Source organism: Grus americana, chromosome 6 (genome assembly GCF_028858705.1).
Source record: "Grus americana isolate bGruAme1 chromosome 6, bGruAme1.mat, whole genome shotgun sequence".
NCBI lineage: Eukaryota > Metazoa > Chordata > Aves > Gruiformes > Gruidae > Grus > Grus americana.
The window spans coordinates 22,088,885-22,105,480 of NC_072857.1; the positions used below are offsets into that span (position 1 = coordinate 22,088,885).

At 36.2% G+C, this 16,596-nt stretch overlaps 1 protein-coding gene across 3 annotated transcripts in view; it reads right to left on the reverse strand.

Moving 5' to 3' along the window:
- LRP2 (LDL receptor related protein 2) overlaps positions 1–16,596 on the reverse strand; it is a 130,624-nt gene that overhangs the window by 70,402 nt on the left and 43,626 nt on the right. For all 3 annotated transcript variants that reach the window (XR_008577639.1, XM_054829946.1, XM_054829947.1), the window contains exons 14-29: positions 14,890–15,092; positions 14,122–14,262; positions 13,011–13,214; positions 11,919–12,111; positions 10,599–10,724; positions 10,173–10,303; positions 9,283–9,420; positions 8,113–8,394; positions 6,691–6,930; positions 5,949–6,068; positions 5,457–5,573; positions 4,402–4,779; positions 3,259–3,507; positions 1,889–2,100; positions 1,224–1,408; positions 65–293 (exon numbers count right to left, since the gene is read on the reverse strand). Coding sequence is in view for 2 of the 3 variants with exons in the window: in XM_054829946.1 (XP_054685921.1) it covers positions 65–293; positions 1,224–1,408; positions 1,889–2,100; positions 3,259–3,507; positions 4,402–4,779; positions 5,457–5,573; positions 5,949–6,068; positions 6,691–6,930; positions 8,113–8,394; positions 9,283–9,420; positions 10,173–10,303; positions 10,599–10,724; positions 11,919–12,111; positions 13,011–13,214; positions 14,122–14,262; positions 14,890–15,092 (3,148 nt within the window). In the remaining variant the exon portion in view is untranslated. The remainder of the gene's footprint in view (positions 1–64; positions 294–1,223; positions 1,409–1,888; positions 2,101–3,258; positions 3,508–4,401; positions 4,780–5,456; positions 5,574–5,948; positions 6,069–6,690; positions 6,931–8,112; positions 8,395–9,282; positions 9,421–10,172; positions 10,304–10,598; positions 10,725–11,918; positions 12,112–13,010; positions 13,215–14,121; positions 14,263–14,889; positions 15,093–16,596) is intronic.

Genomic DNA, 16,596 nt, shown 5'->3' on the forward strand with positions numbered 1-16,596 from the left:
AATACGTTTTTAAGTACTACCAGGGAGGACATGGGAAAACAAGGGTTCCTTATTAACGTCTTACCAAATCACTTGCAACCACCTGTCGTCTGTTGTTTCCATTGTAATCACAAAAATCGATATAATCAAGATAAGCATCAGCAAAATAGAGAAGTTTATTTGGGTAATCAATGGAGAGTCCATTGGGCCAGTAGATTTTATTGTTAATAATCACTGTTCGCATTTTGCCATCCATGCTGGCTTTTTCAATTCGAGGGTTTTGGCCCCAGTCAGTCCAGAACATTACATGAGCACTGAAAAAAGTAACTTGTGGTTACCAATCTGAAAAAACCCTAGATGCCTACTGAGAAATGTTACATGATGACTCATTAGCCAAAAAATAGAAACAACCTTTTAAGAAAAGTCCTACACGATGATACTGAAATTATTCATTTCAGCAATATGCTTACTTAAGATATTACCATCATTTCAGTTGTAAAATTTCTTTTAATACTTCTACCGCTGTTTTCGTCAATAATAGCCGCATATAGAAGCTACTGTTATTACTGTTTTTCAATGTTGATTATAATCTGATTCTCCAGTTGCTAAGTAATAATTTGATAAGGGTTTGTACTTTTACAGGCATGCATTGATAATGTTAGCAGTGTTATAACTGAAGAGCCCCACACGGTTGCCAGTAAACAGAGTTCAAGGCATTGAAGAGCTCAAAAAACAGTAAAACTTTGTACATGAACAGTTCAAAGTATCACATTCCACTTACTCTATGCCACTTGCCATTTGACATGGGAAGGTGCTTTTGTGCTAACATTAATATGGCATAGATAATTAGTTTAGACTTGGGGCTATGAAGAAACCTGTTTCTTGCCAGGTAGGCATAACCCATTATGTTACATGTAAGTATGTGGTATACCACCAACTGACAATGATAAGTCAGAATTTTGAATTAATAATTCTTAACTAGGAAGCAAATGTAGGAAAACTTATTTTACAGGGGAAAAAAAAAATCTTGTTACGGTGAAACACAGCAACAGATTACAAATAATTACCATATGACTTGAAATATTAAATCAACTCTGCAAACACACTATTATAAAAATTTGTCTTTTCTCTTCCACTTGTCATTTAATATTACAATACAATTTGGGCGTATCTCAAATTTGAATATTGTTACATCATAAAATATGCATCTTTTGAAAACAAAACATTAAAAAAAAAAATCTTACTCAATTCTGGGATCTAACACTAGTCCCCTTGGGTTTGTTACATTTTCACTAATCAGCACAGTCCTGTGGCTCCCATCCATTTTAGAGACTTCAATTGTTTCCAGAACAAAGTCTGTCCAGTAAAGATTGCGACCTACCCAATCTACCGCTATACTTTCAGTCACGGTGACACCACTGTCAAACACCTAATAACAAAAATTAGAAAAAAAAAAAAAAAAAAAAGGAGAGAGAGAGAGAAAACAAACTAGTTGATACTAAATTTTTACCCTTTCCATTTCTATAGGAAAACAGGGAACCAAATCTCCAACATTTTCTAGGTCTTTTATGCAGAATGAGTCACAATGTACGTATTCAAAGCGCTGACAAAGCATATACCCAAACACTCCTACTAACTTCAGTGGGTCCACTGAAGAAGTTAGCATCTACTAATAGGAAAACCAACTTATAGCCTGATGTTTAAAAAGGGCTTCTTGAAAGCATTCAGTTTTCTTTCTCAAAAAGCAGTATGAAATGTTGGCTTAATATCTACAAAGTTTTTTCACTTGTCTATGTTATCTCTCTTCTTACTATGTTGGGATTTCCCTCTTCCCCTTTGTTAACTGGAGATACAGTGTCTTCATTTTCTCTCCGTAATGAAGAGACAAGAATATGTCAGCAAAACTTACTATTTTACGGTCAGTGCCATTTTGATAAGCGCTCCAAATTTTATCCTGTGTTGTATCAGACCAAAAGATACGATCTGTGACTGAATCAAAATCAATAGCCACAATATTCCTCCCATCCCGAACCAGAGAATAAATACTGTGTGACTGAGAGGTGATGTTGTCCACAACAATTTGGTTACGACTTGCCACCAGCAAAAGAAGATTCCCAGACTCTGTCAAAGGAAAAGAAATTAAAATTAACCAATAAGCTATTCAACAGTAATTCTGTAAGAAAAAGAAACAGAGTAATTTGACATGGCTTTATAGGATCAAAGTTATTGTATCTAGATATACATTGAAAAGATGAATTCAAATCAATTCTCAGCCCAAGATATTTTATCACATCCAGTCTGTCCATCCTGACTTTTGGATTTACCTTGGCTTTCCTCCACCCTTTCTTCATCATTTACTCTTTCTACTAGACTTCCCTTCCAGTCTCATATCTGAGCATTAGGTCCTTTTCTCCATTGTCCAACCAGTTTGCTGCTGACATTCAGCCCTCATTCCTCCATAAGCCATTCTCAGCTCCCAGTCCTGATTCAAACCCCAAAGTTCTTTGTAGCACCAGTTACTCTACACTCCCTTTTAGCCAGCAGCCAGCCTGCTATTTTTTTTTTTTTTTCCTTTAGACTGCATGGGGACCAGGGAGGAGAATAAACAGATTACAGGAAAGCCACAGGCTGCTGTAGTTAGATTGCCGTGCAACAGCTTACACTGATAAGCTGTTGCTGAAAAACAACTGAAGAGTAGCAACCATAAAGACAGCAAACTCTGAGAAACTCCCTATTAGTAAGGGTCAGACTTATTTGCACGTAAATTGCAAGAGTCTTCCACAACCTGAGTATATCCCTAAACCAGGAAACCTATGGTGACAAATTCCACTGGGTATATGGCTCCCCTGTACTGTCTGTACTACGTAAGACATACAGAATAACGGACAGCTAGGCTGTGTCAGTGTTTTTTGCTCTTTAAAAAGTATGACATAGGCACTAGGCAAGTCTTGTGAAAGGTTGGGATTTAAACACTCTGTGAGCACTGAACTTTATAAAGAGCAAATTTTAACCTATGGCTTACAGGTGCCCGGCATTGGTTTTCTCCAGAATATTATTTTTGACCATTCCAGGCTTAAATATTACAGTGTTAATTTCAATATATTATTGCAAGGAAATAATAGTTTCTAATTAACCCCTCAGCTGACAGTTTTAAGACTCAAGGTCATCTGCCATAAACAACTTTAAGTGGCTGTTCATATCAGCTCTTTTAAAAATGGCAAAGCTGGATGTTTTCCAGACACTGTTGTCATTCTTTAGGTTGACATCAATGTTCCTCACCTGCTGCTTTACAAGTCTTCCCATTGGTTTCTAAAATGTATCCTTCATCACAGTAACACCTAAAAGACCCTCTCTCATTGTAACAATGCTGACTACAAAAGCCTGGAGGGTCACATTCATTAATATCTTCACAGGTCTTGGAGTCATTTGCAAGCTGGTATCCCATCGGACAAGTACACTGAGCTCCAAAGGGTCCTTGAATACATTCATGAGTGCAGCCAGCATTATTGTCAGAGCAGCTCTCCTGATCTGAAATGGGATTCATGAAGGAAATAAATAAATAGTTAACAAAAGCTTCTTACACTAACTTTAATACTTTGCAATTGCATTACTAGCCTAAGACTGCTGCTAAAACGTGACTGCACAATCATCAATTATGCAATGTGAGACTGGACTGAGGCCCTTATGCAAAATATAATGCACGCAATGCACATAAAGGCAGATAACAACATAGTATGTACTACTGAGTCCCATTAAATGAATGCTAAACAGAAAGCTAAGAATTTATAACAGGTTTTTTTTAAACTAGTTAGAAATATACAAAATTTTACTCTACCACTCCAAACCTAAAATTGTAATAATAAACAATAATTTAAATCATTTATAATCATACCTGGCTGGGGTTCATCTGAGAATGTGCATTGATTAAAGAGAAGGAGGAGGAAGGAAGGAAGGAAAGAAAGAAAAAGGTTATGCTTAAATCAATTCATAATCAACATAAATACAAATTCTGGCTACACGTAAGCTTTTAGATTTTTTTCATGATTTTTGAAGTTAGAAATTTAAAAGAAAATATTAAGGACTGAATCACATTTCATCTGAACTTAAAGCATACCATGCTTTAGTAAATGTGTTGAGGAACACAAAGCTCATTCACATATTGCTATATAAAAACCTATATTAAAGTCAGTGGAAATCATATTTGAATTCAGAGCACAGGATTGGACGTAGCTAATGAATTAATCTGTCATCATTGTAGTCTCCTTTCACCGCAAGCAAGTTCCACTTAGTAATTTGAGCTCTAATTTCAGCACGCTTACACTTTCTGCTAGAAATGTTGCTGCACTAAATACAGCATGCTGAATATTCCATTTCTTTCTGAAGCCTTAGCACACTATAGCAGATGCTTATACAGTAACTTACTGCACAAGGGGGATTCGTCAGCTCCATTAGGACAATCAGCAGAATTATCACATACTTTGCTCAGATTCACACAGATACTGTGACCCGGACATTGCCACTGCCAGCTGGGGCACCGGAAGGGTTGAGTAGGACAGTCTCTCTCATCGCTCATATCCCTGCAGTCATTATCACCATCACAGATCCATGCTCGATAGACACAGTTGCCATTATCGCAGCGGAAAAGAGATGGAGGACAGGTCCTGGCAGGACATCTATGATGTTCATCTGAGCCATCTGCACAGTCAAGATGGCCATCACATTCCCAGTTAGCAGGAACACAATTGCCATCTGATTGACATTGGAATTCATTCTGGTGGCACATGCCTGGTGGTCTTGTAGCTAAAACAGTGACATTCAACAGTTCAGAAGCTGTTTCCATTTTAGACAGACAAGCAAAATCACTATGTTCAGTTCATCTCTTGCATAAGTAGTTATAATACTATTAAGAACTGTGTTGCTTTTAGATCAGGCCATAGAATCACAGTCAGTCAGTCTGGTCACATTCTGAAATGTCATGTAATTTAACTTCTACTTTATTATATGGTGAACAAGAAAATTCAGCTACTGTTATATCTTGAACAAGCACGTATTGATATCTATGTACATGCCCAAAGCAATGTGAAATTACTTGCTGAAACAAGTTTTCACCGCCTTGCACTACAAGATTTTAACTAAAATGTAAAAAAATTCTCAAGGAAAAGTTTCAATCTAACTTTCATGGATATAAGGTTTTCACTTTTCTAGATTAATATACTTATTAATTTTACTTTTAAACCCTGAGACTGAGGTGCCAAGTAAAATAAAACTTTAGCGTCAAAAGGAGTGCAAATTCTACTCTACACCTACTGTGTTTGAAATTTCTGCTTAGAAAAGCGATTTACAGACAAGTTTCCCTGAAAACAATTTTGATGTTTTAAGGAAAGTAATGCCAATTATTTGATATATCTGATAAAGTAAATTTTCAGAAGCATCACCTATTTTAACTGAAGCCTTTCTTTCAGGATCAATATACTTACGGCAATCAGTCTCATCTGAGTGATCATTACAGTCAAAAACACCATCACACTGGTAGTAAGTGCTGATACACTGGTCTCCACTTCGACATTTGAACTCTGTGGCACTGCAATTGTATACTACAAAATAATAATAATAAAAAAGAATGTTATTTATTTATTTTACAGAGCTAGACTGCACCCAATTTTTCTACAGGTGCCCAAGTCACATATGGTATCAGGAGACCAAGGCCCACTGAAGACCATGATTTTCCTGGGACACAGAAAATGCAGTGACCTTGGAATCTACAGGAAACTTAGAGGAAACAGATTTCAGCCCTCTACAACCAGCCAAGAGATCAAAGGGCTTACTAAAGTGCTAAAACAACCAATGCAAACAGGTTTAATCTATGGATAGGTTTATTATGCATTCTGCTATCTTGCAGCTGGTAATATGAGGTCACCAAAAGACCCCTCAGGGGGTAAGAGTGAGGAAACAAACGAAATTACACTTACTGCAGTCATGCTCATCAGCACCATCTATGCAGTCTTTGTCTCCATCGCAGACATAGAATGGATCAATACAGCGGTGGTCCGGACACTGAAATTGCCTGGGTTCACAAGTACCTGCAAAAGCTGTTAAGAATGACAATAAATGTAGATGTATTTCTTTGCTCTCTTCTGAAATCATCATAATACTGAAGTAGTATAAAGACACTATCACTAACTTGCAGCATGTAATGCAGCAACAAGCAATCACATAAATTACAAGCACTGATACATAAGTATCAGGTAATTGTTTATTCATAGGTAGGCTTGGACTCATGCAAAACAAATAAAAGACTTGCCTCAATGGTAAATAACACTAAAGAAAGCATATAGAGAAACTACTGTCTTACTTCTGGTAAAAACTTCCCAACTAGATTAGCTGACTACACCATTAGTCATTACTGCGATCACTCATCAAATAAGCACTTAGAACTTTTAAGCTTTAGCTGCTTTTTGATGGAAATTGCAGCACCACGGTTACAACTATCACAGTTGCCCCTTTTTATTTTTTTAAATTATTTTTCTGCATTCTACTTGGCTCTGGTAGTCCAAATTAGCTGAGTTTTCCACATCTTACGGACTGCAAAATATGAGTCTAACTTAGATATTAGTTCTTTCTTCGTAATTTCATTTATCATCCTTACACCAACAGACATATCTATGCAGACATTCACAGTTGTTTAAAAAACAACACAGTTGTGATACTCACTGCAGTTTTTTTCATCTGACCCATCACCACAGTCATTATCAGTATCACATAGCCAGATCCTTGGAATACATCTATTATTATCACAGGTGAACAGGGTTACAGGGCATGAAGTGGGTCCTTGTGTAGGACAATGCAATTCATCACTGCCATCTAAACAGTCATTATGTTTATCGCAACGCCAGCGACCTGGAATACACTGTCCACTGGCACAGGTAAAAGCTGATGAAGCACAAGTATTGTCTAAATAAAAAACAAAACAGGAGGACACTTTTATAAAGATCTCCAAAACTTGCCTTGCTTGCCAGAATATTCAGTACATTTAGAGTACTTACAGAATGTCTAAAATATGCATCAAATCCTAAAATGCGCATTGCTTAAAAGGAAAATGTCTGTCATGCCAACATGCTGCAGAACTGAACAGAATACTTACAAGCTTTTTTAAACTGCAAGAATTAATAAAAATCTCAATTGTTAAGCACTTCAAAACAGTCAAAAGAATAAGAAAAATAACTTATTCTAGTAGCCATTTGGTTCATACCTTCCTTTTCCCCAAAAGAAGTCTAGCTATTCTAAAATAGCCCACTAATAAGAAATAGAGTTTATACCTTAGTGACACTAGTTAGTCCTATGCATTAAGGAGCACATTTTATTAATATGTCCTGTTTTCTTGTTTGTGATTTAAAAGAATTAACCCTGAAGAAAGAAGCACCAAATATGTCATAGAAGTCATAAACTCTTCAATATCTTATCAACTATAATTATCCCACTGTTCTCTCAATTTACTTGATCAACGAAGTATTTTGTGTGAGACACTTTACAGGGAAACCAGGAAATGAATCAATGTTCTTTTAATCCACCTCACTGTAAAAGTCAAGATGGAACAAATAGTTCAGAAGTGCCCAAATATAATGAAAACCATAAACTTTCTGTTCAGATGTTAAATGAAATAAGAGGTGCTGCTCTAACCTTAGAGGAAGGTTAGACAGTGCATATGGGTTTGGGGTTTTTTCTTACAGTGCTATTTTTTAAATGTTTTCATCTTTATTAAGGTGGTTTGTCCCTCCCTATGCATCAAAATAAGACAAGCAAGTGACATTCCACTATCTTTCAAAATTTACAAAATCTAAGAATAAAGACAATACTTTCTTTAGAAGATAAATTTTTGTTACTCTGTAAATTGACTTTTGAGAACTAGTGAGATAGGGATATTTTTGTGCATTCTTTAGGTGGCCAGTGTTGAATCCCATATTCCTAGGAGTTATCAGAATAATTTCCAAAGTAACTAATCTCCCAGGTAGATTTCAAGATTTCTCCACAGATGCAGCCTAAAAAATTGGGGTTTATTCCAACAAAATCAGACCGACCCATCAAACCTTCTGAACTGCAAACAAATACTAAGGGTAAATTACAGGGATTACTTACTTAAAGAACCACAGTTTTGTTCATCACTGTTATCATGGCAATCATCAACACCATCACACTGATAGTATCGAGGCACACATCTTCCATTACCACAGGAAAATGAGTAGGAGCCACACTGCAAAGTGGGTGGCTCGTTGGATGGATCTTCAACACATGTCAGCTGATTTGAAGCCAGCTTCATGCCATAAGGACAACCACAAACTCTCTGAAAATTTGGTACTGGAAAGCAGAAATGGCTGCAGTCTCCATTGGGATTTGTTACTCTATTACAGTAGTTAGAGCCTTAAAAAGGGATAGAGAAGATCATGTATACACTACTGATAACAGCTTGGGAACTATTAAGAGTGCATAGTAACTGTAAAAGAATGTTTTACAAAAAAAGATGCCATAGCAAATCCTGGTTTTGCATACATTGCAAAACAGGGTCAAGTTCACTGACAGTAATAGTAGTAGTAAGTCATAATACTAAGTCCCACATTCCATATACTCTTCATTGACACAAATGTTTATGGAAGCCAAGAACATACTATTAAGTTTCTGCCAATTTTCAGCAAGTGTCTGGAAACAAGTACACTACCACAAATGAGGACCTTTGTCTGAGCAAGGCTGGGAGACCTGATCCAATCTTTGGATATCAAATAGGTGACGACCCTTAGCACACTGTTTGATCATATGTTTGATAAGTCCATCGGGTGTTGTACCAGATTAACTACAATACCAAATCCTTGGTTTAGATCATAGAACTGCATAAAATTCAGCAGTGAAAAGAAGAAAAAATTAGAGACTTATACACAGCGATTACTTTAAGAGCAGCAGTTTGATTAATAAACGCTTACCCAATTTCTCAAAATAAATAGTTCTGTTTAACTAAAACGTCTCCCAGAAAAAAAGAAATACAAGGTTGTGACTGGTGATACAATTACACAAAATACAATCATAACTTCATTTTACAAGGTTATTAAAGTAACAGAAGTGGTGGAGGAAAACTGCCTACAGTCAAAACAGTGAAATATATAGTGTGTAATTGCAAGTGTCTGTGCTGCCTCCCCTGCACACCAGTTATGATTCAGTATAGCCATTTCTAAAATTGTGACCAGAAACCTGCTGCCCTGACATTTTGTCTCTTATTCCCTCTTTCATGTCTTTCATCTGTACAACAAAAGAGCTCACCTATTTGGGAATGAGCATCGTATGCTTTAACATGCATAATGTTACTGATGCCCCTCCTAATAATAGTCATTTCTCCTCCATCAGACTTCCTCACTCGAACTATTCCACCAAGTCTCCAATCAGTGAAATAGGCATAACCTGTTTTGAAAGACATCGAACATATAACAATTATAGAGCAACATGACATAAGAGATCAAGCATCATGACAAAAAACTGCAAGGCTTTGTAAATTTAATAATTTTTCATAACTGTGTCATGAAAAAGACAAAAAGACTTTTATCACTAATGCAGTCAAAGTGAGTCCTTCAGTCACGGGCAGACATAATTAGAAAAACAAGCCCTCTCAGATTTCACTTAAATTAAGATATAACAGACTCAACTGGCATTTTAAATTCCAAGGGAATTTTAAAAGTCATTCATTAAGACAACTTTCCAAAAATTTTAGAATATTTTTGAAAATGTTTTTATACAATATCAAAAGGGGTCAGATACTGACATCTTTCTTCACACATAACACTAATCGAGTGATAAACTCTACATATAATTAATAAAATCCTGAAATTGCTGATAATCTCTAGGGAGGCAATTTACCTTGTCTGTCCAGCATGAGCAGCCCACCTTGGAAGCCATAATTAGTACAGCATATCTGCCTTGTTGCACTAAAAGGGTTACCTGATCTGCCTCAAAGTATTTAAACACAAATATACATAAAACCAGTCCTAAAATCAAGCAAGTACTAAATATCTTTGTAACAGAAACTTTCAACAGTGCTTTTATAAGAAAAGCAGTATTACAAAGGCCATGTTATTTTCTCTCACATACTCACAGATCATCATATGAAAAAAAAATATGTGATAATAATAGATAATATTTTTCAATGCCAGACTTACCTCCAAAAATAGTAAGGCCAAATGGGTGAGTCATCTGAGTAATATGTTCAAGAGTCCGTCGGTCCAGCCCATCAAAGGTGCTGTGCTCAATTTTATCAAAAAAGGCATCCACCCAGTACAGCCTTAGAGAACTAGAAAGAATGAAAATGTCATATCTCTTCAAATGACATTACGTCCATTAGGAAGCATGAACATTTTCTCAAATAATAATCTTAAACCTGACAAGAAGCTATTGAGGTGTGTAGGGAGGGATTCTGAGAAAAATCTTACATTTTACAAGCTTTTCAACAGATTGAAAAACAAGGTCTTCAATACAAAAGTGCCAGTGCATGCAATCTGACACAATTCCTTTATTTTTTATTCCTTACAGTTTAAAGGAAGAAATACATTTGCTCAAAAAGCTTCTGTCTTCTGCATTGCCCTTACCTCCAGTCAATGGCCAGGCCATTAGGCCAGCCTAGTGTTGTATTCACAATTGGCAAGGCATGGGATCCATCACTCCAGGCCCTCATGATTTTAGCAGGACGGAACCAATCTGTCCAAAATATGTACCTGAAAGGGCACATGTCAGAAGATACATAAACCCAATGATATTAACACAGCAAACATTTGAATAGCATTAACTTTCTTCTTTGTACCACATCGTCACATAACTTAAAAAAAAATACAATTTTATGTTGACCCTCTCCTCAATTGGTAGTGGTACCAACAATTAAAATTTATCATGCATACAACTTGAAAAATCTTTGGAAGTGGTATGTCCCTTTAGATGTAACATACCTGTAGCTTTGTTAAAATTGTTAAGAATTTCATTTAAGTACTGACAGGGACAAAGAATCAAGCAAAAATGCATCTTCCAGGTAATACTTACAAGTAAGCATGAATATTACAAAGAATTTTCTCCTGATCCTTTAGACGTATACCTATGCTCAAAGAGTTGAAACTAGTGTTAATTAACTTTACAAAGCAGCAAACAAAAAAGGTTGGGATACCCAAGGATACAAGTTCAACACTGATGTTACGAGATTACTTCCAAAATAGTGTATTTGGTTATTAAACATGAAAATTCAATATCCAAGAATTAAGAAATCCAGTAGTATGGTGGTAGGAAGCTGAACTATGCTGTGAAAGAAACGTTGTTTTGGCATGACCAAATAACACAGCGTATTGAATTTGAAGTTAAGTATTTCCATCAAAGAAAAGCAGGGCTTCATTTTACATACACAGAATCACATATCATAAGGTCTGTATCAAATACAGCCAGTAGTATCTAATATGTTCAAATAAAGAAATTTAAATAGGAAAAATAAAGGAACCAAGGTTAGCATTCTGGGACCTGAATTTCTAAACATAATTCCAATTATTTCTAAAAATAATTTAGAAAACTTTATCTTTCAACTATGAGAAATAGCTTTCTAATCTGAGTGATGCAAAGAAACAAAGTTCTTTTGCCGTTTGTCTACACACAGGAGTAAAAGGAAAAAAAATGGTGCTTTTAAAGAGAATTCTTTTGAGTGCTTCTCTCATGTGGAATCTGTATCACCCTGCCCCTTCCTCTGGGTGCTGAATCCTCGACCAGAATAAAACACACTAAATAAAGACAAGAGAACTGAAAAGAGATGGTATTTTGGAAAAGACGACAAATGCAAACAGAAATCCAGAATGAGATGTAAATCTAACCTCACCAATTCTGCTTAAACCATAAATTTGTTCATACAGTTTCAAGTGACAATCAGTTAAACTTACCCAATAACAGGATGAACCACTATTGATCGAGGATTATTTAAATTCTGAACAATAGCTCTCCTCGATTTATCTGCCAGCCTCATCACAGTAATGCTCCTATATCGAGGGTCTGTCCAGTATAGATTCTTTGAGATCCAGTCAAAGGCCAAATCTTCAACACTTTCCACTCTATTAGCTGTCAGGATTTCTCTTCCTAGAATTTATAACACACATAATGATTGTAAATGTTTAGGAAGAGAGGAAATAACATGAATGCAGTATTCCGCTCAGAAAACTAGTGGTTTCCCTCAGTAAAAATGCTGCCTCTGTGATACTTAATATAGAGACTAATAACTAAGGGGACGGGGGGTGCTGTTTGCTCCAGGTGAAGGAGGTTTATGTTCAGGGGCACAACCCCAAAAGAGACTAGCCAAAGATGAGAGAGAAATCCATCACCAAGTTTAGACTTAAAGGAGTTTTATGAATGAAGGTCAGTAAGGTCAGTGCAGTAAGGACATCCTGCTCAGCCAGACCTTACCTATTGTTTGCATAGTAACGGTCAGCTGCAGTCCACCGTTACTCTGACCCAAGGCAGCAAGCAAACTTAGAAGACTATATGCTCACTTAATATATCTTTCTATATGCTCACTTAATATACATTTGATCATTATTATCAACTGGAGAGAAACATTCTCCACACTAGCACAAATAGGACTTCCAAAAATCTCATAACCATAACGTTCTTTTTCTGTATTACAGTATCGCAACAAACATCCTGGTCTCCAGATAGGGAAATGAAAAACAGAAACTCAGTTTCATACCAGTGAAAGGCATACTAGCCTACATAAACAGACTGGTGATGACAAATACTAGTTGTGAGAAGTGCTACAAATAGTTTGTCCCCAAACACATTCAGCAAGTTTGTTAAAGAACAGAATTCAACGAGCTTAATATGAGTTGAACAAACATTTTTGACAAACATTTTCCAGATTACTGAGGTGACACTGAGATTTATGTGTATCTCACAATGTGACTTTTTGTGCTTCGTTTTAGAAATATATATTGTATTAACCTCACCACATTTACTCTACGATTCCTAAGAATGATTCTCACCTGAACCATCAGTTTTCTGTTTATAGATCATGTCTTTACTTGTGTCTGAAAAAAAAATGGTGTCATCCTGAGCACAGAAGTCAATTCCAACAAAGTATGAAGGGCTCCCTGTTACAGGTATGATCACATCTTCCTGTGTGGAGAGATTGAATGGGATCCCCCGCACAGCCAGCTGGGATGAAAACAGCAGGAACTGCTGCACAGCTGCAAGAGAAAAGATCAGACACAGCCTTTACTTATTCACAAGGTGAGACAATTGAGCATTAACTAACTGTAAAGCTGTATTTTCCTTTATTTTCCCGGAAATAGAAAAAGAAGAATGAGAAAACAGGAATTTAATTTACACAGACCTAAAAACTGAAGAAGAAAAACAAAACCCAACCCAGAATATTAGGTGATGTGGTCAGGTATTCCTCTTATGTTGTTACTGTAGTCCTAATACAACTTTACAGAAAACATTGTCCCTATGGAAGCAGAAATCAACTTCTGTGCTCACCTCTTTACAATCATCTGTAAAAACTCACAGGCTTTGTGGAGCCACCATATAACCAGATGACATCTGAGCTAGCCAGATAAATGCATGGTCAAATAATAAAACTATACACAACATATTTGGCTTAATTTGCCAATAGATACACACGGTAAACATCCCATCAGTGACAATTCTGCACTCAAACAGGAAGCAGCTGATTGCTGATGGAAACCCACAGATTTTATTCTTGCTGTATATATCCAAAGTGAGACGACCAACTTAATCTGCACATTACCGCACAGGAAAGCAGGCTTACATGTTCAAAATCATGCAAAATCTGCATATCAGCAAGCATCCATGCTTGATTTCAGGATTAAGAGTTTAATCACACAGCTGTCTACATGTATTCTGTATTAAACTCTCCTAAAATGCTCATAAAAGGTGGTGAGTTTAAGTTGTTGTGGCTTGAAACAAACATCAGCAGAAATTTAGGCTGTCAACAAGAGTTGTGATGGGAAAAACATGAAGTCCCTGGCATACTGAACCCACAAAGCTATCAAAGAGACAAAGGATGTTCTAGAAATAACTCTAGAGCTAATGGAAAGTGCTATTTCCAACAATCATGAGGCATTCTCTTACCAACACAATGTCGTCCATCTACGCGTAGATCAAAGCCCAGTATACATCTACAGCGGTAACCTAGACCATCATTATCTGTTTTGTGGCTGAGAACACAGATCTGTTCACATCCCCCATTATTACTTCCACAAGGATTTCTTACTGAAAAATAATACAGATAGGATTATAACTTCATCTATTAACCTAATGGCATCATTATCTTGATTTTTCAGGATTTTTTCCAACATCCACAATAAATCACGTGGGAATTACATCACATGGAAATTATACACCACCAGTTCTACCCTGGAATGCATCGAAATCACATCAGAGCTAACTGGCATTCAAGGTATTCAGCTCTGTACAGAGATACTCAGCACACAGCACTGAGGCCATAATCTGGGCTATAGCTTTCTGCATATAGATCTACCTCAGAATGATGTCTCACAGAATCCATTCACACTGGTAGCCTTTTCCAACCGCACCCTCAATGCAGTGTGAGGAAAAAAAAGTCCCAAACCCCAATACTGCTCGTAAGCACAAGTTTGACTCTTCCAAATAGAAATACATTTAACAAGCTTTCCCACTCGTAAATGTTGCATTTGACAGTTCATTAGCTACAGGAGCTGGATGAAACCACTGTGCAATAAAAAGCAGTCCAGTTTTACAATACAAATTAATGTATCGTAATTATTAGTTCTTTACAGCAAAATAACAGTCTCATCATTTTTACCAACTTTTGGTAAGATAGTTCCTAAACTTCCCTTAATAATCTACTTACTGTCTTACCATATGGCTGCCTGGCAGCATGGTAAACTGTCACTCCATAAGGTCTCAGTGAAGACTGGTAGATCACTTGTGGGTTAGATTCTGAAAACTTGTTAGCTTTCACCACTGCCATTTTGGTCCAATCAGTGAAATAAACATTGTGTTCAAATAAAGTGATTCCATATGGATGAGGAATAAGTGAGCCTCCATGAGCTATTGTTCTCCTGTTATAAAGATGGTTTTAAAATTATTTACAAAATATTATCTAGAAAATAACTTTATTAACAGAGGAAAGGATACAGGGTTATTAAGTCATTGACTAGCTTTTGCTTCTACATAGCATCTGCCAAAGTACAAATGAAAAAGACCAAATGAACTGAAGAGATGAAGCTAAACATACAGGGTACACAAACATAAAGGATACAGCAGTGAAAACAAAGCAATCAAAAGTGTAAGCAATTTCCAAGAAAACACAGTGAGTAAAGATGAGAATTCAAAAACGTAGGAAAAGATTCATAATTACTGAGACAAAATTTAAGAGGCCAAACAGAGAAAAATCAAAGACATGTGTAGTAATTTGAAATATTCAGGAAATCTTGAATGTAAATAAAATCCTATGTATGCATAAAGAAAGAAGAAAAAAAAAAAAGAGACTTCCTTTGGTCTGCACTAATCACTCATGCAAAAACAAAGAAAAACAAATGCTAATAAATTGTATCCATGCAAGATATTGTGACTATTTTTCTGGATAGATATTAGGAGATAGAGACATTTAAGCCCTCACACAATACATAACAATAACACTACAACATTATTTTCATGGAGTCATGAAGGAAGGTCGACAAAATCGACAAAATTTTACAGCTCTACTTTAACAGTTTCCCAGATGATTTTCGTTCATGGTGTAGGCATGCAAGATGTGACACAAGTGGACAGTAAGCTGTATTTTAGCATTCTTGGCAGCTTCTGCCATTGCCTCTTGCCCACTTGCACAAAATCTACAAGATTTTTGGTGCTGCTGTGAGAGAGAAAAAAACCTGATATATTACTAAACACATCCTTGTCTTAGTAGCCCTGATAAAGGAGTAAAGATACCAGCATTATTTTTAAAATTTTGTGTGATTTGTGTGATTAAAATTTGTGAATTAAGGTGAAAAAATACTTTGAGCAATAAACCTGTCAAATGAGCAGAGGACTATTTTTCAAGTCAATATATAGAAGGTATGTTAAAGGGGACAATTTTTTTCTTGTGTTTGAGTAGCAGACACTAATCACAGATGCAGAGATAAGCAGGCTTCTAAACACTATTCTATAAGACACAGTTCCATAAAAACTCAAGGACTCCTTTCTTGCATGCTGTGATATAGTTTCCCCAGCATCACAATAGGGTGAGTGATGACTCAATTTCTGACAGCAAAGTTTTATAAAACGTAAGAAGAGCACTTAATACTCATTACACAAAGTAGTGCTTTGGAGTGGAATATTTCAAATAAATTCATTCATGAAAAAGATGCAAAGAAATTACAATGGAAGACTATGTATATAATTCAAAAATAATAAAAAGCAAATGCTATAAAATGTGTACTGTAATGGTGGACTATAAAAAAGTACATTATAAAAGAAGTGCAACATATATTCAAGGCAGAAAAAGGACAAAGAATGATGGAGGAATTAAGGATTGCCTAGAAGTAGCATGACACCATAGATAAAGGTGCATCATATTAACTG